The sequence below is a fragment of the Pelophylax lessonae genome (genome assembly GCF_965119305.1).
Source record: "Pelophylax lessonae genome assembly, chromosome: 6".
NCBI lineage: Eukaryota > Metazoa > Chordata > Amphibia > Anura > Ranidae > Pelophylax > Pelophylax lessonae.
In genome coordinates this window covers 43,364,927-43,389,316 of record NC_138773.1, presented here as the reverse complement: position 1 = coordinate 43,389,316, position 24,390 = coordinate 43,364,927, and the positions used below count along the sequence as shown (strand labels likewise).

General features: G+C 45.0%; 1 protein-coding gene across 1 annotated transcript; it reads right to left on the bottom strand.

The window, feature by feature from the left end:
• Positions 1-1,693: 1,693 nt before the first annotated feature.
• Positions 1,694-23,169, bottom strand: LOC309558556 (uncharacterized protein; the record flags this gene model as incomplete). Its single annotated transcript, XM_082261635.1, has 2 exons — positions 1,694-3,263; positions 21,599-23,169. 2 exons carry the CDS (start codon positions 23,167-23,169, stop codon positions 1,694-1,696), a joined length of 3,141 nt encoding a protein of 1,046 aa, XP_082117761.1.
• Between the last annotated feature and the right edge of the window lie 1,221 nt (positions 23,170-24,390).

The window sequence follows — 24,390 nt, the reverse complement described above, 5'->3', positions numbered from 1 at the left end:
CTGTGAGGCGACATGGTTGCCTCACAGGTCGCTGTAGGTCGCCTCCCATAGGGAAGCTGCGGACCCGTTCTAATAGGAGCGACACAAGTCGCTCCGACTTAGAAAAAGGGTCCGGAGCTTCTTTGGGGCGACCAGGAGGCGACCGCCATAGACTTCAATGTTATGAAGTCCGTGGCGGCCGCTCGGAGGTCGCGGTGCGAAGTAGCGTCGCTCGTATGTGAACGGGCACTAACTCAAGTATGGGTTTCGAGTACTTTATACAACTTTGGACAAACCTGAAAACATCTGTCGTACGATAGCCTAGCAAACGACAATCGTTTAATCAGTACAGTATTCGTCCGCTAAAAATCGATAGACAAAGACCGCGCATGATCAGAAACACGAAAATAACCCAGAAAAGGCACAGTGGTGTAGTGGTTATCACTTTCTCCTAGCAGGAAGACGGTCGCTGGTTTGAATCCCAACCACGACACTACCTGCCTGGAGTTTGCATGTTCTCCCTGTGCCTGCGTGGGTTTCCTCTGGGAACTCCGGTTTCCTCCCACACTCCAAAGACATGCTGGTAGGTTAATTGGATCCTGTATAAAATTGGCCCTACTATGTATGTATGTTAGGTTAGGGACCTTAGATTGTAAGCTCCTTGAGGGCAGGGACTGATGTGAATGTGTAATGTATATGTAAATTGACAGCACTATATAAGTATCTGAAATAAAATAAAAATAAATAAAAAAAGCCTGGCTGCCATTGTTTTTGTATTCCACTATCCGATACGTAACTACGCAACCAGGAAGCTTTTCCAGAATCATACGAAAAAAAATCACACGTTTAGTACGCATTGTTGAATTTGATTCTAGTATCATGCAAGAAAATGCGAACCATAAGTCGTCCGATTATCTGATCGTGTGTACGAGGCATAAAAGTCTTAACAAAGTTACTTCAAAGTCGTGTCGAAGTCGGACTGAAAATTGCGCAACTTTGGAATCGGCTAGTGTGAACCAAGCCTAAAGGTTTTGCATGAATAAATAAAAGATGATCATTGTAAAGGGGGGATTACAATGATCATCTTTTATTAGTGTTACGTGGTTTGTCACATCCATGTAAACTAATACATTCTACTAGAGCGCTTGAACTTTTGAAAAACCACAGACTTGCTGCCTGGATCAGCAGATGAAAATAGAAGAAAGAAAGCTTAAAAAAGGAAACTATCACATCTAAGAACTGGCAAGCTCCCATATAATAAATGTTTGTTTTTGGGTATATTACTGCTTTAAAATTTAAAATATAATTAAATACATTTATTTATGGAAAGAGTAGAGAAAGGTAAAACCACTGTTAGATTTTTTTTGTACTGTTGGGGAATATACTCTTCATTTGCACACAACAGGAAGTGAAAGCCAATCTCCTCAAACTGAGGGGAATTCTCTTCTTGCCACCAGAACCAGTGTCCCTATTGGAAGAATGGTAACTTTTCCTGTTGCTGCAATTCTTGTTCTGGTAAAAAAATTCTAATTGAAAATGTTTTTCTAACTCTACAATGATCACCAAGACAAACAGAATCTCTCCAATGTGGATGCAGACTACAATAAAAACACTACCAAGGTTGTAACCCTTCCCCGCTCTATTCAAAACCAAAAAAAAGTTTTGGCTTTAGATATGTATTAAAAATTTTTGTTCTTATTTCTGCCATTGCTATTTATTTCTTAATTCCGATAGAGCATTTTACAAACACATAGAAAGCAGCATAGAGGGGCTCAGTGAAGGTGGCGGTGAAGGTGTGGAGGTGTCTGATGGGGTCACACATCTGGTAGAAGGACAGACGGCCCTCATCATAATCCAAATAAATTCCCACCAATTTCACAGGAGAATCTGCGCTTAGTGCAATCTGTTTATTATTGTGTGTTGCTACGAAGCGCGTGACAACAGCAAGACCCCATGATTTGTCATTATATCCTATAAATGATTCATTTCCGGCTATCTTCCTCTCTATGCTGTGATTGGCCACCCCTATCAGCCATTTCTCTGCTCCGCTCACATCCACCTCCCAGTAATGTTTTCCTGATGTGAAGCTGTTTGTACTTAGTACCTGTTTAGATTTAAACCTTTCTGGACCCTCCGGCCTGTTCTGACAGATGTCACTGTAGGAGGCTGTCCTCAGATCCTCGGATATAATGATGTAATTATCAGCAGTGTTTATATCCAGTAAGATGTCTGATTTCTCCATCACTGAGAATTGTTTCTTGATCTTCAGATCTATCAGACTGTCAGTAAAGTGGAGAAGTCCTCTGTGGAGCATCTGTGAGATCATTCCTTCATCCAGACATCCGACATCTCTTACATTGCTGATGGTATCACCTATCTCATTAACAATTTCATCTCTGTTTTGTGCCTTCTTTAAGACAGTTAATGGATCTTGAATTTTGCATAGTTCTTCAATCTGATTAATCTTCCTGGACAGCTCATCCTTCTGTGTCTCCAGCTTCTGGATCATATCACAGACTGACTGGGAGATCTTCTCCTCCTGTCTGGAGACCTCAGTCAGGACTCTCTTCTCTACATCATCCAGATGTTTCCTGATGTCTCTAAACAGCTCAGTGATTCTCCCGGTGACATCAGCTGCTTTTCTTTTCTCTCCCACCCTGTGATTTCCCAGATTCTGGATTCTCTTCTCAGTCTCTTGTTTGTCATTGTTCAGTTTCTCAGTAACATCTTTCATTTTCTCTTTCTTCTTCTCAGAGGCCTCATTCAGAAGCTCCACCTGGTGTCCTTTGTGGCCTCCAGCCACCCAGCAGGACATACAGATACAGGCACTGTCCTCTGTGCAGTAATATTTCAGGATCTCTTTATGTATGGAACATTTTCTGTCTTCAAATGATGTGGTGGGATCAGTTAGTATGTGATCTGCTGACTTGCTGTGATTTCTGAGGTGTTTATTGCAGAAAGAGGCCTCACATAGCAGACATGATTTAGTAGCTGGTACGGGATGATCACAGTATGTACAGAAGACCTCTATGTCCTCCGGGTGAGCAGATCTGAAATTATCCACAATGTTACACAACTTCCTGTTCTTCTCCAGTGGAGGGCGCTCTGTATACTGCTCTCTGCACTCCGGACAGGAATAAACACCAGACCCCTCCTGTGTATCCAGCACAATTACTATACAATCCCAGCAGAAGTTATGTCCACATTTCAGTGATACGGGATCCATATAAAGGTTCAGGCAGATGGAGCAGATCAGCTCCTCTCTCAGGCTAGAAGTCGCCATACTGGAGAAAAAAATACAATTCCGATATGATTGTCTTGTTGGGATCGGCTGATCTGTCCTATGGAAAGATTCCTAAAAGACGGAGATGAAAGTGAAAGAGTTTTGTGATCAGGAAGTACGCTGAGTCACATAAAATGAGATCCACCCTGTTCACGTGACCCTTTCTTTGCTCAAGACACAGATTTTACATTACACGCCTTCTCAAGCTTTCTTATTTTTAATCTGACAGCTTTTTTATTAAGCATATAGTATAAGTATATTATAACTAAATACTTTTTATTTTTTGTTTAGTTTTGGATAAAATTGAGAGGGATTAGAACTCCTGTCAGGTTTTATTGCTGTCTGTGTCCCTGTTAAGGAGATTCACTCTCTCTATTTTTCCTGTTTACAATTATCAATGAAAGTGAAGGTAAAAGAAAATCCCAAATTTTGGGTTGTCCCCAGAAAAGTAATAGAGAGGAAATCTTCCAACAAGGGGACACTAGTTCTGGTGACCAGGGGGTCACCAAGAGATTCTTTTAACCACTTTACCACCAGAGGATTTTGCTGTCTTACGTCCAGGCCACTTTTTGCGATTCGGCACTGTGCAAATTTAACTGACAATTGCGCGGTCGTGCGACGCCGTACCCAAACGAATTTTACGTCCTTTTTTTTACCACAAACAGAACTTTCTTTTGGTGGTATTTGATCACCTGTGCGATTTTTACTTTTTGCGCTCTAAACAAAAAAAAGCGTTTATTTTGAAAAAATAACAATATTTTTGACATTTTTTTATATGAAATTCCTCCCAAAAAATATGTAAAAATCAAATCTTATTAAAATTTTTGGCCAATTTGTTTTCTGCTACCTATGTTTGGTAAAAAAAATTACAATAAGCGTATTTTGATTGGTTTGCGCAAAAGTTATTGCGTTTACTAAGGGAAAGATTTCTGTCATTTTTGGTGTTTTTTTTTTTTTAACGAGTAATGGCGGCGATCTGCGATTTTTTTGCGGGACTGCGACATTGCGGCGGACAGATCGGACCCTTGACTGACATTTTTGACACTTTTGGGGGTACCAGTGACATTACTGCAGTAATCAGTGCTATAGATATGCACTGTTACTGTAAAAATGACACTGGCAGGGAAGGGGTTAATTTTATTGGAGAGGGAGGGGTTAATGTATGCCTGGTGCTTACTGACGTGTAGGGGGGGAGGTGACTGAGTGAGTCAGGGACAGATCGGATGTTCAGCTATGCTGAACCCTGCAATCTGTCACTCCCTGTCACTTAGGAGATCCGCCCGCTCTGTTTACACAGGCGGGCGGATCTCCAAACTAGATTCCCCAACGATCGGGGAAGAGCGGCGGCAATCGGCTCCTCCTCTGGCCCGTCTCCTGCTGTGAATGAAAACAGCGGGAGCGTGCCTCCGGCGGCGCGCGAGCGCCGCCTACAGTGGGAGGAGTCCAGCGACGTAGGTCTACGTCGCTGGACGATAACGAGCCACTGTGCCACAGGAGAGGCACAGCGGCCAGAGGTAAAGTGGTTAATTTACAGGGATTTCCTCCCACTTCTCCTGTTTGGATATGGGACAGGAAGTAAAGGGAAATCACAATGGGACACAGATGGCAAAAATAAACCTTACAGGGATGATCACCCTCGCTTACTCTATCCGAAGTGGGAAAAACAATATTTGCCTTGTGTTGTCACATGAAAAGATATAATAAATTATTTACAAAAATGTCAGGGGTGTACTCACTTTTGTGAGATACTGTATATGTCAAGAGCAGACATTATTCAATGAATAAAGTAGCTATAAATGACATATAGGTATTGTCAATCAAAATTTTTCTTTCATGTGTGATCAACATCCCAGTCATCACAATTAGCCCCTTTCCATTGGCTGAGTGCATATACAGTATCTCTCAAAAGTGAGTACACCCCTCACATTTTTATAAATATTTTATTATATATCTTTTCATGTGACAACACTGAAGAAATGACACTTTGCTACAATGTAAAGTAGTGAGTGTACAGCTTGTATAACAGTGTAAATTTGCTGTCCCCTCAAAATAATTCAACATACAGCCATTAATGTCTAAACCCAAATGAGAATGTCCACATTGGGCTCAAAGTGTCAATATGTTGTGTGGCTGCCATTATTTTCCAGCACTGCCTTAACCCTCTTGGGCATGGAGTTCACCAGAGCTTCACAGGTTGCCACCGGAGTCCTCTTCCACTCCTCCATGACGACATTACGGAGCTTGTGGATGTTAGAGACTTTACGCTCCTCCACCCTCCATTTGAGGATGCCCCACAGATGCTCAATAGGGTTTAGGTCTGGAGACATGAATGGCCAGTCCATCACCTTTACCCTCAGCTTCTTTAGCTGACTTATCACCATCCACATGCAGCTTAACTCTTCAATAGAATTTGTCCCAGGGAGTCTTTGAATCTGGGTCAGAGTTATTGGAGTTCAGGGCTGGATATACTCATCCTGGCAGCTCTCTGGTGCCTCCCCCTCCCCCTATATTGTTGGAGAATGTTTTAGAAAATAGTGGGTGGAAGCTAGGAGGGGTTGCTTATTTATTTATTAGTCCTCAGCCAATGCCAAAGAGTGGGCCTGACAGGGGACCAAGAATCCCATAAGTAAACATAAGCCAAGCCAGTAGGGGAGTCAGTGGAAGATGGAGAACCAGTGCTGAGGGAGGCTGCCAGTGGCCTTTGAGGGACCCCTGCCACGGAGGGTTGGTACCATGGGCTGGTGCTCAGGAAAGCTGGCCTGGAAGGATCCCATCACAGGAGGCAGTTGGAGGGATTCATGCGGGAGAGAGCAAGGAGAGACAGTGAGTAAATCAGCATGGTTCAGGGACAAGACAAGGACTGTTAGCTGTAGCAGGTCTCTGTTGAAGACCGCGGTGTGTCAAGTCTTCATCTAACCTTGCCCTGGGGAGTCTCCATGTGTGTGTGCCAAGGACTGAGAAAGCAAGCAGCCAGGTGGGCTGGTAGTCTTCTGCAGTGGTAGAACCAAGCTTAGTGTCTACAGGGAGGCAGAAGGAGATGCTGTTCACTTCACAATGTGCTAACTTACCCACAAAGGGATGGGATGTTCCCTGCCTGTAATGGGCTGCTGCTAAACGAATAAAGTGACTGTTAGTTCCACCAGCAGTGATCAGCAGGTGCTGTACATGAAGAAACCAAATTTGTGCAGGTGGAAGGAAGAAGAGGACTTTTTGTAAGTAGGTAGAAAGATCCAGTGGCGGCTGGTGCTCAAAATTTTTGGGGGGGCGCAAAAAGAAAAATGTAATAGGTATTGCTTCGCGGCAAAAAACGCGGTAAAAAAATTGCATGACTTTGAGGTCATGGTACAGGCATGGCACAGGTGATGGTATAGGCATGGCACATGTGATGGTATAGGCATGGCACAGGTAATGGTACAGGCATGGCACAGGTGATGGCACAGGCATGGCACAGGTGATGGTACAGGCATGGCACAGGTGATGGCACAGGTAAGGCACAGGTGATGGTATAGGCATGGCACAGGTGATGGTATAGGCATGGCACAGGTGATGGCATAGGCATGGCACAGGTGATGGTATAGGCATGGCACAGGCATGGCACAGGTGATGGTATAGGCATGGCACAGGTGATGGTATAGGCATGGCACAGGTGATGGCAAAGGTGATGGCATAGGCATGGCACAGGTGATAGCACAGGTATGGCACAGGTGATGGTATAGGCATGGCACAGGTGATGTTATAGGCATGGCACAGGTGATGGCACAGGTGATGGTATAGGGATGGCACAGGTGATGGCACAGGTGATGGTATAGGCATAACACTTAGGTTGAGAAAGTCCTTAAAGTTAAAAAAGGAAACAGTCTTTTTAAGAACAATCCAGGTGTTGGAGAACCACGTGCAAATTGGAAAATTGTGTGAGCAATCCTTCCTTCCTTCAAGGGCTACGTGACACAGACCACCACCAAGATAGGTATCAAAAATACCCTTACCAGATAACACCACAAACTGAGTAATCAAATGGTATGGACCTCAAAAACAGTTGATCGACCCTGATGGATGTCCTGGGAAATCATGAACACCGGAGTCCTCCCGCATATTAATCATAAACATACAAAAGAAAGGCTCTCATGGTGTAGTAAGCTCGATAAAAGGGAATTTATTGATAAAAATCCTATAATGCACTCACATGATTGCAGAGAATTAGCAGCGTTTGGAAGCGTGCATCTCCGGATGTTTCATACCAAAAAGATGGCCGCCGTCGTCGTCCACTGCACATGCGCCCGCCTCCGCCAATGGGGCCGCCCGACGTACGTTTCGTGTGACGAATCGTACGTCGGGCGGCCCCATTGGCAGAGGCGGGCGCATGTGCAGTGGACGACGACGGCGGCCATCTTTTTGGTTGGAAACATCCAGAGATGCACGCTTCCAAACGCTGCTAATTCTCTGCAATCATGTGAGTGCATTATAGGATTTTTATCAATAAATTCCCTTTTATCGAGCTTACTACACCATGAGAGCCTTTCTTTTGTATGTTTATGATTAATATGCGGGAGGACTCCGGTGTTCATGATTTCCCAGGACATCCATCAGGGTCGATCAACTGTTTTTGAGGTCCATACCATTTGATTACTCAGTTTGTGGTGTTATCTGGTAAGGGTATTTTTGATACTTATCTTGGTGGTGGTCTGTGTCACGTAGCCCTTGAAGGAAGGAAGGATTGCTCACACAATTTTCCAATTTGCACGTGGTTCTCCAACACCTGGATTGTTCTTAAAAAGACTGTTTCCCTTTTTAACTTTAAGGACTTTCTCAACCTAAGTGTTAGCGCTACAAATTTATGTATGTTATGCTTCATGACTTATCAGGGTCATTTTCTGTGTAGCTGCTTTCTGTATTAATTTACTTGATTATTGTGAATTAAGGTCAATGTGAATTATTCATTATTTTTAGTTTATTGGTGCATAGCGCAGCTGTTTTTATATATAGATGGTATAGGCATGGCACAGGTGATGGTATAGGCATGGCACAGGTGATGGCATAGGCATGGCACAGGTGATGGCATAGGCATGGCACAGGTGATGGCATAGGCATGGCACATGTGATGACATAGGTGATGGCATAGGCATGGCACAGGTGATAGCATAGGCATGGCACAGGTGATGGCACAGGTGATGGCATAGGCATGGCACAGGTGATGGCACAGGTGATGGTATAGGCATGGCACAGGTGATGGTATAGGCATGGCACAGGTGATGGCATAGGCATTGCACAGGTGATGGCATAGGCATGGCACAGGTGATGGCACAGGTGATGGCATAGGCATGGCACAGGTGATGGCATGGGCATGGCACAGGTGATGGCACAGGTGATGGCATAGGCATGGCACAGGTGAGGGCACAGGTCGGCTTCAATCACTTACCTTCTGACGGCGGCGGGATGGCGGGATTCCGGGAACCGAGACGAGCAGCGCCGTGGACGTCCTCCTCTTCAGTCTTCTGTCTTCCGGTCCGGGCGGCGGGAAGGAGATCGGGCGGTGACGGTGCGTGACTGACGCACGCATCGACACCGCCCCCATTGCGAGTCAGCGATGTCCTGGATGATGATTGGTCCAGGCTGGAGACTGGACCAATCACAGCCAGGATATCACGAAGGTGATGGTGGCTCAGCGCTTTTTCCTGCGCCCAGGTTACGCCCCCAGAAGGCAGCCAATCGGCGCCTCTTATGGGTCGTAAACCCCCCCCCCCCATAGCCATTAGGCCCAGCGCATAGGCCTGCGAACACGATTTTTTTTTTCAAAACTTTATTTGTTCTTTTTGTCATTTTTTTTTCTTTTTTTTTTAGGGGGGGCGGCGCTCTGCCGCCCCCTTATGCACGGGCCGCCACTGGAAAGATCCCTCCAATTGCCTCCTGTAAGGGGATCCTTCCAGGCCAGCTTTCCTGAGCTTCAGCCCATGGTATCACCCCTTCGTGGCAGGGGTCCCTCAAAGGCCACCGACAGCCTCCCTCAGCACTGCTTCTCCATCTTCCACCGACTCCCCTACTGGCTTGGCCAATGTCTATTTATGGGATTCTTAGTCCCCTGCCAGGCCCACTCTTGGGGATTGGTTGAGGGCTCATAAATATTTACGGCAACCCCTCCTAGCTTCCACCCATTATTTTCTAGAATGTTCTCCAATGTCTATTTATGGGATTCTCGGTCCCCTGCCAGGCCCACTCTGGTTCAGTATTTTGGACGATTTCAATTTGGGCATCCCATAGTTCCCTACCTCATCCAAGTTGTCATCCTGTAATAAAAACAACAAAAAAAACAAGCCAAGGACTGATTTCTGTGTTTGAGTGAATAGCTGAGAACGCTTACTGGAGTGTTCTGCTGTGGCCGTCCCTCGGTTAGAACCCAAGGGCTCAGCGGGGGAGATTGCTGTACTAACATCGCACTGTTAGTCCAGTGGCTCCAACTGGAGCTGTCAGGTTTTTTTTTGTTCAACCTGCTGGGTTGAACAAAAAAAAAAAAAAACTATCAGTGTGTACCAGGCATAACCCTGAATGAAAATGTAAAAGTTATCATTATAAAGTAAAGATGGAGCAATATTAAAAACGTTTTTGTCACAGTGGAGATGAAGATGATGAAAGAAGAAAATCTTTTCTACAAGGTTTTGAAAAAAAAAACTTTTAATTTGTTTAAACTCAAAGGTAACAAATAAAACAGTAAAATCAGAAAAAAATTTGTTTAAACTCAAAGGTAACAAATAAAACAGTAAAATCAGAAAAAAATCATATCTGACACAGATCCCAGATACATTAATCACAATGCTATATACTGTAAATCTTTTATAGAGTATATTGTATATTTCCCTCATCCCTAAGACTATTGATTTATAATATCTCCAGTCTAGATAATATAAAAGTAACCATAGCAAAATGGAGATAAGAATAATGCGTGAAACATGTATATGCGTATTTATATTCCTCCATTAAAAACCATAATATGAGATTATTACATAGATTATGTAGCCCTGATTGATCAAGTTTCATGTAGCACCTTAACCAGTTCTGGACCGGAAGGTTTTACCCCCTAATGACCAGGCCATTTTTTGTGATACGGCACTGCATTACTTTAATTGACAATTTTGCGGTCATGCGACGCTGTACCCAAATAAAATTGACGTCCTTTTTTCCCACAAATAGAGCTTTCTTTTGGTGGTATTTGATCACCTCTGCGATTTTTATTTTTTGCACTATAAACAAAAAAAGAGTGACAATTCTGAAAAAAAAAAAATAATAATATTTTTTACTTTCTGCTATATAACATTCCCAAAAAAATTTAAAAATCATATTTATTCATCATTTTAGGCCAATTTGTATTCTGCTACATATTTTTAGTAAAAAAAATCCCAATAAGCGTATTTTGATTGGTTGGCATAAAAGTTATCGCATCTACAAACTAGGGGAAAGATTTAGGTCATTTTTATTATTTTTTTTTTTACTAGTAATGGCGGCAATCTGCAATTTCTAGCGGGACTGCGACATTGCGGCGGGCAGATCGGACCCCTAACTGACATTGTTGACACTTTCGGGGGACCTGTGACATTACTACAGTAATCAGTGCTAAAAATATGCAATAAATGTGAGCCTAGGGGGTGTTTACTAACTATGGGGGAGGGGCTTCTGAAATGGCCATAGAGACCTGTGATCCTCTATAGAAGGATCACAGGCGCTCTGTGATCATTCCAAAGAGAAGAACGGTCGGCTGTGTTTACAACAACTGCCCGTCCTTCTCTCTCAGCGGGGAGCAATCGCGGTTGGCCGGCGGCAATCGTGACCACCGGGTCGGAGTCCTAGCTGCCGAGTGGGAGAGGGAGCTGGGTCAGTAGGAACTAGTTAAATTTCAATCAATGCGTGACTATCCCTGCTCACCAGAGGCCGATCATTTGATCAACATCTACCAACATCTACCAAAGGCGTATGCTGGAATATTTTGATCGATCAGCAGATGCAGCTGCTGGTCAATATCTGAAAGCAGCAATCCCTGCTGTTAGAATACAATGTCCCAGCAGGAGGGATTCCTCCATCCACCACGCTTGTGTACATGGAGCAATCTGACATCTTTTTTTGTTCAGCACATTGGCCAAACAAAAAATACTACCCATCTACGGCCTGCTTAAAGTGTGACTAAACCCACAACAGTAAAATCAGTCTGTATATGTAATAAAGCATGCTTGTTATACTCACTGAGGAACCTAATTAGTTAAATATGTGCATTGTGTAAAAAGGCTGTTTGATCCTGTCTCCTCTGATCCTCCCCTTCTTCCCCAGTCCCCAATCCATCTGCTGATAGTACAGAGCCTTGAAGGGCCCTTTTCACATGCTCAGTTTGGTGTGTATTACTAGAGAATTTTTTTTTTTTTGGGAGGGTGCATGTGAACAGCACAGGGCCAATCAGTACTCTTCAGACAGATGGTCATGGATCATGCAGCCTCATAGGACAGTCAGAGGTGAAGGAAATCTCCTTCTACAAGCTTTAACCAGTGCTCAGCTGGACACTGATAGAAGTCACAAGACTGCTATATACTGCTGATGAGAAAAGGTAATTAGCAGTTTATATTTACTAATTACGAATTGCATTTCCATGTTCTGTGTACTGTGGGAGAGTAGATATAGTGACTGCAGGCTCCTGGGTTTAGTAACACTTTAAAGAGGTTGTAAACCCACCTTTATAACTTTTACCTATAGGCAAGTCTTTAATAAGGCTTACCTATACGTACTGTAAACATCTCCTAAACTTGCACAGTTTAGGAGATATTTACATTGAATGCAGCCGATGTCATCGGCGCATGTGCTCTGAAGGAATGGCCACCCATGCCGTTTCTTCAGAGCCCAGTGCCGTGACCGCCAGCTCCTGCGCGTATGCACGGGAGTGACGTCACGTGGCTCCCAGCCAGTAATACAGCCGGAGTCTGCAGACCCGGAAGGAAGACGTGCGAAGATGGATGCAGCTGCAAGCAGGGACAATGTGGGCTTTGTTTGCAGGTAAGTGTCACATAATAAACAGGCAAAAAATTTGGGGGAGCATACCCATGTATTTCCAAAGCTGCTGCAGCTATGAACCAAAAGACATGTATATTAAAAAAGAATAGCGCGCAAATGCAAAAGAAATTACTACCAAATCTGAAGAGAGTCCATAAATAAAAATGGGGGTTTGGTCCCACCATATGGCCATATCGTGCTCAAGCCCACTACTGCGTCAAAGTACCCCATTATCAGTGGGTCCTACACTATCCATGAAAAAGAGATGAATCCAGCCCTTCTAACCCTTGGAGACAACACTCCTTGCTGGGAAAAATGTGCAAATGCACTACAGGGGACTCCTCCTATATCCATTTGATGGTGGACACTGATTGAGTACAGGTGTGTGTGGGGGGTGGGGAGGGCTGCTCAACCTCGATAGTCTGGTCAGACCGAATACATAATAAACAGGCAAAAAATTTGGGGGAGCATACCCATGTATTTCCAAAGCTGCTGCAGCTATGAACCAAAAGACATGTATATTAAAAAAGAATAGCGCGCAAATGCAAAAGAAATTACTACCAAATCTGAAGAGAGTCCATAAATAAAAATGGGGGTTTGGTCCCACCATATGGCCATATCGTGCTCAAGCCCACTACTGCGTCAAAGTACCCCATTATCAGTGGGTCCTACACTATCCATGAAAAAGAGATGAATCCAGCCCTTCTAACCCTTGGAGACAACACTCCTTGCTGGGAAAAATGTGCAAATGCACTACAGGGGACTCCTCCTATATCCATTTGATGGTGGACACTGATTGAGTACAGGTGTGTGTGGGGGGTGGGGAGGGCTGCTCAACCTCGATAGTCTGGTCAGACCGAATACATAATAAACAGGCAAAAAATTTGGGGGAGCATACCCATGTATTTCCAAAGCTGCTGCAGCTATGAACCAAAAGACATGTATATTAAAAAAGAATAGCGCGCAAATGCAAAAGAAATTACTACCAAATCTGAAGAGAGTCCATAAATAAAAATGGGGGTTTGGTCCCACCATATGGCCATATCGTGCTCAAGCCCACTACTGCGTCAAAGTACCCCATTATCAGTGGGCTGGATTCATCTCTTTTTCATGGATAGTGTAGGACCCACTGATAATGGGGTACTTTGACGCAGTAGTGGGCTTGAGCACGATAAGGCCATATGGTGGGACCAAACCCCCATTTTTATTTATGGACTCTCTTCAGATTTGGTAGTAATTTCTTTTGCATTTGCGCGCTATTCTTTTTTAATATACATGTCTTTTGGTTCATAGCTGCAGCAGCTTTGGAAATACATGGGTATGCTCCCCCAAATTTTTTGCCTGTTTATTATGTATTCGGTCTGACCAGACTATCGAGGTTGAGCAGCCCTCCCCACCCCCCACACACACCTGTACTCAATCAGTGTCCACCATCAAATGGATATAGGAGGAGTCCCCTGTAGTGCATTTGCACATTTTTCCCAGCAAGGAGTGTTGTCTCCAAGGGTTAGAAGGGCTGGATTCATCTCTTTTTCATGGATAGTGTAGGACCCACTGATAATGGGGTACTTTGACGCAGTAGTGGGCTTGAGCACGATATGGCCATATGGTGGGACCAAACCCCCATTTTTATTTATGGACTCTCTTCAGATTTGGTAGTAATTTCTTTTGCATTTGCGCGCTATTCTTTTTTAATATACATGTCTTTTGGTTCATAGCTGCAGCAGCTTTGGAAATACATGGGTATGCTCCCCCAAATTTTTTGCCTGTTTATTATGTATTCGGTCTGACCAGACTATCGAGGTTGAGCAGCCCTCCCCACCCCCCACACACACCTGTACTCAATCAGTGTCCACCATCAAATGGATATAGGAGGAGTCCCCTGTAGTGCATTTGCACATTTTTCCCAGCAAGGAGTGTTGTCTCCAAGGGTTAGAAGGGCTGGATTCATCTCTTTTTCATGGATAGTGTAGGACCCACTGATAATGGGGTACTTTGACGCAGTAGTGGGCTTGAGCACGATAAGGCCATATGGTGGGACCAAACCCCCATTTTTATTTATGGACTCTCTTCAGATTTGGTAGTAATTTCTTTTGCATTTGCGCGCTATTCTTTTTTAATATAAGTGTCACATAATGCATTTACTTTGCAGGGAAGAAAAAAACTAAAAAAAAAAAAACGGAAGAGTTTACTGCCTCTTTAACCACTTGCCGACCGCCCACAGTATATTTACTGCGGCAGTCAGCCTCTCACAGGCAAAGCGACGTAGGGCTACGTCCCTAGTCTGTGAGGCTCTAGGGGGCGAGCGTGCGCCCCGCTCGTTCACGGACCCCCCCCCACCCGTGCGTGTGACGGGCAGACCCGATGTCCGCCGGCCACTCCAAATCGTCCGCTGTGAAGGGAGAAAGGCAGGCGGCTAATGTAAACAAAGCCATCTGTCATTCTCCCCTGTGTAAGAACAGAGATCATACGGCCCTGCTATGCAGGATTGTATATCTCTGTTGTTACACAACAAGCCACATCCCTTCACAGTTAGAAACACGCCCCTAGGGACACACTTAACCCCTCCTTCTCCAATAAAGTTAACCCCTTCCCTGCCAGTGTCATTTTTACAGTAACAGTGCATATGTATAGCACTGATTACTGTAATAATGTCACTGGTACCCCCAAAAAGTGTCAAAAATGTCAGTCAAGGGTTCGATCTGTCCGCCGCAATGTCGCAGTTCCGCAAAAAAAATCGCAGATCGCCGCCATTTCTCGTTAAAAAAAAAAACACCAAAAATGACAGAAATCTTTCCCTTAGTTAGTAAACGCAATAACTTTTGCGCCAACCAATCAAAAAACGCTTATGTGATTTTTTTTTTACCAAACATAGGTAGCAGAAAACATATTGGCCAAAAATTTAAAAAAATTTTGATTTTTACATTTTTTTGGGGGGGAATTTCATATAAAAAATTTTAAAAATATTGTTATTTTTTCAAAATAAACGCTCTTTTTTTGTTTATAGCGCAAAAAATAAAAATCACACATGTGATCAAATACCACCAAAAGAAAGCTCTGTTTGTGGGAAAAAAAGGACGTAAATTTAGTTTGGGTACGGCGTCGCACGACCGCGCAATTGTCAGTTAAATTCGCACAGTGCCGAATCGCAAAAAGTGGCCTGGACGTAAGACCGCAAAATCCTCCGGTGGTAAAGTGGTTAAAAAACGGAAAATTCCTATCATACTTACCGTAATTTTCCTTTCCTGGTGGTCTCCATGGCAGCCTACGTGTGGGTTAACCCCGCCTCCTCTCCAATGGTATAGGACCCCCCTCTATAAATTTCAGCTTGCAGGCACAGCCAGTGTTCCATATCTTAGCCGAATCCAAGACCAGAGGGTGGGAACTCCGGCTGCCATGGAGACCACCAGGAAAGGAAAATTACGGTAAGTATGATAGGAATTTTCCGTTTTCCTGGCAGTCTCCATGGCAGCCTACGTGTGGGAAATAACTAGCCCAAACCACACGGGTGGGAATGTTTCAAATCAAATTTTACTTCAAATTATTAGCAGACAAAACAGTCAAGCCAAAATTAACTGAAGATAAGGAGGCTGGCTCCACACAATAATGTGTCATAAACGTATTTACAGAAGACCATGAAGCTGCTCTGCAGACTACTTCTGGTGCAACATGATGTGAAGCCGCCCAGGACGTTGAGATGCTTCTCGTCGAGTGGGCTGTCACCGCCTCCGGAGGAGCCAAACCCTCTACACAGTAAGCTCGCTGAATGGCAGACACAATCCAGGCCGCAATGGACCTTGACGAGGCCCGTTTCCCTCTATTCTTGCCTGAGAAAAGGACGAAGAGATTATCCGATTGTCTGAAAGAAGATGTTGACTGGAGATATTCCGTAAGAGTTTTCCCTACATCCAAGGGATGAGGTTCATTATCCTCTGAAGAACGAAAGGTAGGAAGTACAATCTCCTGGTTCTCATGAAAAACCGATGATACCTTCGGATTGGAATTGAGCATCGGAATTAGGACTACTCGGTCCGGGAAAAACGTGAGAAAAGGTTCTTTATAACCAAGAGAACTGATCTCAGAAACTCTTTTAGCTGAAGTGATTGCTACTAAAAAGGCTGTTTTAATGGTAAGATCTTTAATGGAGTCCGACAAACTAGATCTTGAAAGGACGTTAAGGACAAGGGGAAGGTCCCATTTTGGGAACCTTAGCTTCCTCTGAGGTCTGAGTCTGACCGCACCTTTGAAGAATTGTTGTATGAGTATATGCTTGGCCCAGGAGAACCCTGAGAACACCGATAAGGCTGATATTTGCACCCTGAGAGTCCCAACTGATAGGGACTTATCCAGACCTGCTTGAAGGAACTTCAGGACTTCTTGAACTCCGAAATTCAGGGAATGATTTCCCTCCGGGTACGTGAATACCAAGAATCTAAACCAGACTCTACAGTAAACTCTGTTCGTGCTAGGTCTCCTAGAGTTCATTAAAGTAGGGATTGCCCCAGGAGGGCATCCGAGTGACTCCAACCTCTCCCTCTCAAGAACCAGACCGTTAACCTGAGCAAGGCGGGGCAGGGGTGTAATGTTGTTCCCTGCGAGAGAAGGTCTGGTTTGATGGGCAGGGGAATCGGGCTCCGATAGCTGAGTTGCAGGAGAAGTGGGAACCAGGGCCTGTTCGGCCAGTGAGGGGCTACCATGACGATCTCCACATCTTCTGCTTGGAGTCTCTGAAGAAATCTGAGGATGATGGGAAATGGGGGAAAAGCATATGCCCTGCTGAATTCCCATCTGTCGGTCAGAGCATCCGTTCCGCATGCTTGGTGACACTTGCTGCGTGTGAAGTACCGGACTAGCTTGTGATTGCATGGAGATGCAAACAGGTCTACTTCTGGTGAGACCCCTAGGGACAGAATCCACTTGAATGAGTCTATGTGGAGAGACCACTCGTTGTGATTCAACTGAACTCTGGAAAGGAAATCTGCCTGAACATTCTGTGGCCCCGGAATGTAGGCCGCCGAGATGTTGGACAGATGGGCTTGGGCCCATGTCATGATTGGGTCTACTTCTTGAAGAAGGGAGAGACTCCTGGTACCGCCCTGTCTTTTCACATAAGCCACTGCCATGGTGTTGTCCATTCGAAGAAGTACGGATTTGCCTTCTATTAGATGATGGAAAGCTTGAAGAGCTAGAAAAGCCGCACGAAGCTCCAGGACGTTGGAAACCGGGGAGTGGGCTTGCGGGGGCCATTTCCCTTGAGCCACCTCTGTCATGCAATGGGCTCCCCAGCCAGAGTTGCTGGCGTCGGTTGTAATGATGACCCATGTGATGGGGACTAGAGAATGGCAATTGAGCAGGTTCTTGCGTTGGAGCCACCAAAATAAGCTGCTCCTCATGCTGTGGGAAATAAAGATATGCTGATCGTGATCTTCCGGATTCCACTGCCGAAGGAAGCCCCTCTGAAAGGGCCGCATTCGCCACAGTGCCCACTTGACCATAGGGGCCGTCGAGACCATTGTGCCGATGATCTTGAGACACTGGGATGCCGTCAGAAAAGAGGATGAGAGGGCTGGAAGGATCCTCTCCCGAACCACCGGGATTTTCTCTAGAGGCAGAGAAAGTGTATTCTGAACGGTGTTGAATTGAGCCCCTAGATAGACCAGATGTTGAGAGGGCTCCAGATGACTTTTTTGAAGATTCAACAACCACCCGAACTCCATGAGAGTTGTAGTGACCAGGTCCCTGTGGAACAAAAGTTGATCCCGGTCTTGTGACAACAGTAGAAGATCGTCCAAGTAGTGATGTAGACGTACACCCTTTGTTCTGATTAGAGCCACCACAGCTAGAAGGACCTTGGAAAACACCCTTGGGGATGTGGACAGGCCAAAAGGAAGGCAGATGAACTGGAAGTGTTGATGTTCTACCGCGAAACGAAGGTACTTGTGGAAGTTTACTGCTATAGGCACATGGAAATACGCGTCTTTGAGATCTATTGACACTAGCCAGTCTCCTGGAAGTACTGCTTTCTGGATAGTAGATAAGGTTTCCATTTTGAACTTTTCGTTCTTGATGAACCTGTTGAGATAGGTGAGATCTATCACAGGGCGCCAGGATCCATTCTTCTTCTGTACTAGAAAGAGGGGCGAGTATACGCCTTGGAATCTTTCCTGCACGGGCACCGGAATTATTGCGCCCTGAGCTACCAAAGTGCTTACATAGTCGAGCAAAACGTTTCTTTTCTCGTCCTGAGAAGGCAAGCGAGTGGGAATAAATCTGGACACGGGATCTGTTGAGAAAGTCCATGTGTGTCCTGTGGACACTGTCCTGATGGTCCAGAAGTCTGAGATTGAGGCCGCCCAGACACGCTGAAAGCGGAGCAGGCGTGCCCCCACCTGGCATGTCTGAACGGGCCCAATCTCAAAAGGACTTCGAGGTTTCTTGACCGGAAGGTGCTGAGCCTCTGACCGGCTTACGAGAGGATGCTTGGCTGCTCTTCCAATTTCTCCTGTAATCTCGCCCAGGCCTATATGAGCGGGCATCCTTTGATCGCTCTGCAAACTGCTTTCTTGGTTGCTGCTTCTTAGGGCCAAAGAGGCGCCTATCTTGGGGAAGGAGACCTGACTTTCCACCCGTCACTTTAGTAATTGCATTATCCAATTTGTTTCCAAATAAAGAGGAACCTTCAAAAGGGATTTTGCACCAAGCCTGTTTAGAGGCTGGGTCTGCCAGCCAGGGACGCAACCACAGGGCCCGTTTGGCTGTGACAGAAGCCAACATGGATCTGGATAAGAGACGTAACACATCAATGGATGCTTCTCCAAGAAACACAGAAGCTAACTTCAGTTCCTGAACAGGAGAGTTCTCTACTGCATCTTCAGACACACTTCTTAATTTTAGTTCAACATCAGAAACCCAGGTTTCCATGGCCTTAGACATGGCTGCTAGTGCTAGCACAGGTTTACAAGCCGCACCGGCTGTGACATAAATTCTTTTTAAATCCAAGTCCATCTTCCTATCCAGAGGGTCTTTAAAGGACACCGCATTATCCAGCGGGAGTGTAACGTGTTTAGCCAGTCTGGAAACTGCAGCATCAACCAGAGGAGCTGATTCCAGGTGACTGACTTCTTCCGATTTAAAAGGATACAACTTGGACAGTTTGGAGGATAAGGAGGTCTTGCTGTCCCCTTTACTCCACTCTTCTAGGATGACATCCTTCAATTCTGACAGGAGCGGAAAGTTTAGCCGCTCTTTCCCCAAATGTTTGAAAAACCTTCTCTGTTTTACTTGTGGGGTACTGGGATCTTCCCATTTCAGAGCCTCTTTGACTGCTCTTATGAGAGGTGCAACAAGGGCAAAATCAAAACCCCCAACTGCACCTTCCTCTTCTTCCGAATCGCTCTCTGAGGATTTCCCGGAAGTGAAGCTTGGCTGAGAGGGACCTTGCTCTTCAGGAGCATCAGCAGGAGAGCTGGGCGTAGCGGATCCAGGTGTGGGACTAGCATTCCACTCTTTCATGGATTGTTGGACAATCCGTTTCACCAGGGATTCCAATCTCTGATCTTCAGACTCTCTTTCACCAGCTGCACGAGCGAAACAGGGCTCGCAAAGGGACTTGTCCTCCGGGACATGCGCCCCACAACCCCAACAGGCTCTCTGGGCCGTATGGCTACTGTGGCGGTGTGTGCGGTGTCTGGAGGAGGAATGTGAGCGTCTCCTCTCATGTCTGCTCCCTGATGGAGACTCACGGCGTCTTGACCTTGAAGATGATTCTCTTCGTGGCCTGACAGGGTCTCTTTCTTGACCAGACCTGGAGGAGCTGGGAGAAAGAGAAATCCAGGGAGACACAGGATTTAGCCATGAATCATGAGCCAGCATCCCTCCCTTCATATCCCTCTAAATGTACCAGCACTCACCTGTTGTGAGAGGGCTGGCCACAAGAGGGCGGTGAAGCAGGATCCATGTTTCAGGCAAAACCACAAACTCACTAGGAAGTAGAGCATACAGGGATCACTACAAAGCAATAAGGAACATTCAGGTGTTGTCCTAATATGCATCCAACCGCTCTCCCCCCCCCCTGCATACCACAAAAAGGTATGCAGCATCCGGTCCCCACATACCTGGTAAACAAACGGACAAGGTACCGGGAAGACGTCGCTATGCCCACAGTGCATTCCCAAATGCTCTGGAGCTGACAGGCGTTTAAATTTTCGCGCCAGGATGACGTCAGCGATGGCCGGCCGTGATCGCAAGAGCGCATGCGCGGACCAGGCCTCGCTTCCGATTGCGGCGAAGTGCGCATGCGCAGGCAGCGAGCGGAGCTCCATTACCATACAGCGCATGCGTCCGCCGGACTGAGCGGAGGGGAAGCAGGAAGGAGATGGCTGGAACGCACGGAGCGTTCCAGCCGCCATTGGGCCACCAGGGATAGCAAAGAAAGATAGTTTGGAGACAAACAAACATAACAAAAACACTGCCATGGAGGAGACAAATCTTCAGACCCTGTCAGGATATCCGTCGGCCATCCGAAGCACCGCACAGTTATCAGCCAAAGGGGATTTTGAAATGTCACTCACCCGCCCGTGGCTGGGCCCTGGACATAGACACCGACTTTTCATTCTGAGGTAAGCCGACCAAATTCCAACAGGAAATAATCCAAATAGTTGGTCCTTGGAGGAGGACAAAAAAGGAACACTGGCTGTGCCTGCAAGCTGAAATTTATAGAGGGGGGTCCTATACCATTGGAGAGGAGGCGGGGTTAACCCACACGTAGGCTGCCATGGAGACTGCCAGGAAAAGAAAACTATCACATCTAAGAACTGGTGAGCTGCAATATAATAGTTTGCTTTTGGGTTTATTACTGCTTTCAAATTTAAAATATAATTAAATGCATTTATTTATGGAAAGAGTAGAGAAAGGTAAAACCTAGATTAGTAGAATAGTACTAGAATAGTACAAAAAAATTTGATTTTTTTGTACTATTTTTGTTCTGTTGGGGAAAATACTCTTCACTTGCACACAACAGGAAGTGAGAGCCAATCTCCCCAAACTGAGGGGAATGCTCTTCTTGCCACCAGAACCAGTGTCCCTATTGGAAGAATGGGGACTTTTCTTGTTGCTGCAACTCTTGTTCTGGTAAAAAAAATTCAAATTTAATTTTTTTTCTAACTCTACAATGATCACCAAGACAAACAGAATCTCTCCAATGTGGATGCAGATAACAATAAAAACACTACAAAGGTTGTAACCCTTCCCTGCTCTATTCAAAACCATTTGTATATGTATTAAAATTATTTTGTTCTTATTTCTGCCATTGCTATTTATTTCTTAATTCTGATAGAGCATTTTACAAACACATATAAAGCAGCATAGAGGGGTTCAGTGAAGGTGGCGGTGAAGGTGTGGAGGTGTCTGATGGGGTCACATAGCTGATAGAAGGACAGACGACCGCCCTCATAATCCAAATATATTCCCACTAATTTCACAGGAGAATCTGCGCTTAGTGCAATCTGTTTATTATTGTGTGTTGCTACGAAGCGCGTGACAACAGCAAGACCCCATGATTTGTCATTATAGCCTATAAATGATTCATTTCCTGCTATCTTCTTCTCTATGCTGTGATTGGCCACCCCTATCAGCCATTTCTCTGCACCTCTCACATCCACCTCCCAGTAATGTTTTCCTGATGTGAAGCTGTTTGTACTTAGTACCTGTTTAGATTTAAACCTTTCTGGACCCTCCGGCCTGTTCTGACAGATGTCACTGTAGGAGGCTGTCCTCAGATCCTCGGATATAATGATGCAATTATCAGCAGTGTTTATATCCAGTAAGATGTCTGATTTCTCCATCACTGAGAATTGTCTCTTTATCTTCAGATCTATCAGAGTGTCAGTAAAGTGGAGAAGTCCTCTGTGGAGCATCTGTGAGATCATTCCTTCATCCAGACATCCGACATCTCTTACATTGCTGATGGTATCACCTATCTCAGGAACAATTTCATCTCTGTTTTGTGCCTTCTTTAAGACAGTTAATGGATCTTGAATTTTGCATAGTTCTTCAATCTGATTAATCTTCCTGGCCAGCTCATTCTTCTGTGTCTCCAGCTTCTGGATCATATCACAGACTGACTGGGAGATCTTCTCCTCCTGTCTGGAGACCTCAGTCAGGATTCTCTTCTCTTCATCATCCAGATGTCTCCTGATGTCTCTAAACAGCTCAGTGACTCTCCCGGTGACATCAGCTGCTTTTCTTTTTTCTCCCGTCCTGTGATTTTCCAGATTCTGGATTCTCTTCTCAGTCTCTTGTCTGTCATTGTTCAGTTTCTCAGTAACATCTTTCATTTTCTCTTTCTTCTTCTCAGAGGCCTCATTCAGAAGCTCCACCTGGTGTCCTTTGTGGTCTCCAGCCACCCAGCAGGACATACAGATACAGGCACTGTCCTCTGTGCAGTAATATTTTAGGATCTCTTTATGTATGGAGCATTTTCTGTCTTCAAATGATGTGGTGGGATCAGTTAATATGTGATCTGTTGACTTGCTGTGATTTTTGAGGTGTTTAGTACAAAATGAGGCCTCACAATGAAGACATGTTTTGGTAGCTGGTACAGGAGGATCACAGTACGTACAGAAGACCTCTGTGTCCTTTGGGTGAGCAGATCTGAAATTATCCACAATGTTACACAACTTCCTGTTCTTCTCCAGTGGAGGGCGCTCTTTATACTGCTGTCTGCACTCCGGACAGGAATAATTGCTAGACTTCTTCTTCTGCGTATCCAGCACAGTCACAATACAGTCCCGGCAAAAGTTGTGTCCACATTTTAGTGATACGGCCTCTGTATAAAGGTTCAGGCAGATGCTGCAGTTCAGCTCGTCTCTCAGGCTCGAAGTTGCCATTCCTGAGAAAAATTTTAATTCTGATATGATCGTCTACAGAGGAGTTGCTGGAATTGGCTGATCTGTCTTATTGACAGAGACAAGGAGACAAAAGTGAAAGGGCTTCTGCAATCAGGAAGTAAGCACATAAAATGAGATCCACCCTGTTCACGTAACTCTTTCTCTGCCCAAGACACAATGACTCAACCACACAGGTTTTCTATTACACACCTTCTCATGTTTTTTTGATTAGGCATTTTACACTAAATAATACAATTACAATAACATCTTTCTTGACTGCTGAGAAGCATAGGCTCATTTATGAGCAGCTAATAAACCAATACCTTGCCCCCCAAAAAGACACAGAAGCTGATTAAGTTGAAAATAGGGCAAGGCCACGGCTTTATTGAACTTTGCAAAAGTAACAACTTTCCAAATATACAAAACAACAGTGCCAGTCACGGTTCTACTGTGAGCACCCGACAATGCCAGTCACAGTTCTACCGCGAGCACCCATAAAACATAAACTTACTGTACATAGTCTAAGAGGTCTGTCCTTACCATCAGTGCCAGACAGACATTAGATTGACCCCAGAATTTAACTTGAGGGCATAGCCCATAAAGCAACATCAATTGCTGGCAAGGTCAAAACCGCCACACGCAAGTCAGTGGTACACTGAGGAGCGTCCCACCACAGCCAGCACCTGCTCGACACCAGATTGTAGGCCGAGATTACCATATTTAGAATAATCGTTTAAATGAACCCCATAAGGTCTCAATAAATACTCTTATCTCCACCAAGACCCCTGTGGCAAACAACAATGCCACCAATCCTCTGGACAATTTCTAAAAACCTAGGTATTCACCTTGCGGCGAAAAAGCTCCAAACAAGAACTAGAAACAAGAACAAAGTATGTGACAGGCCAAAACCAGAAAAAGGGGACAATGTTGGACCAAGCGATAGATTGGTAAAAGTGTCACAACATCGAGCAAAAACATGCTTAACTGGGGAGATTGAACCTACAGACGGGTAATGCCCACATTTGTTCCCTATACATGAATGATAAGAATGAAGGGACCTAAAACCAATTGTCTCAGGTAATACCAGCAACCCAGGGAAGGCCATGAAAATTGCAAGAACTAATTTTTCCAACTGCAAAGGAAAATTCTCCCAACAGTGTCAAAATCCGGCGTGGCAAGAGGCCCAATAAACAAAGGAGTCAGCAATGATCTAAACTAATG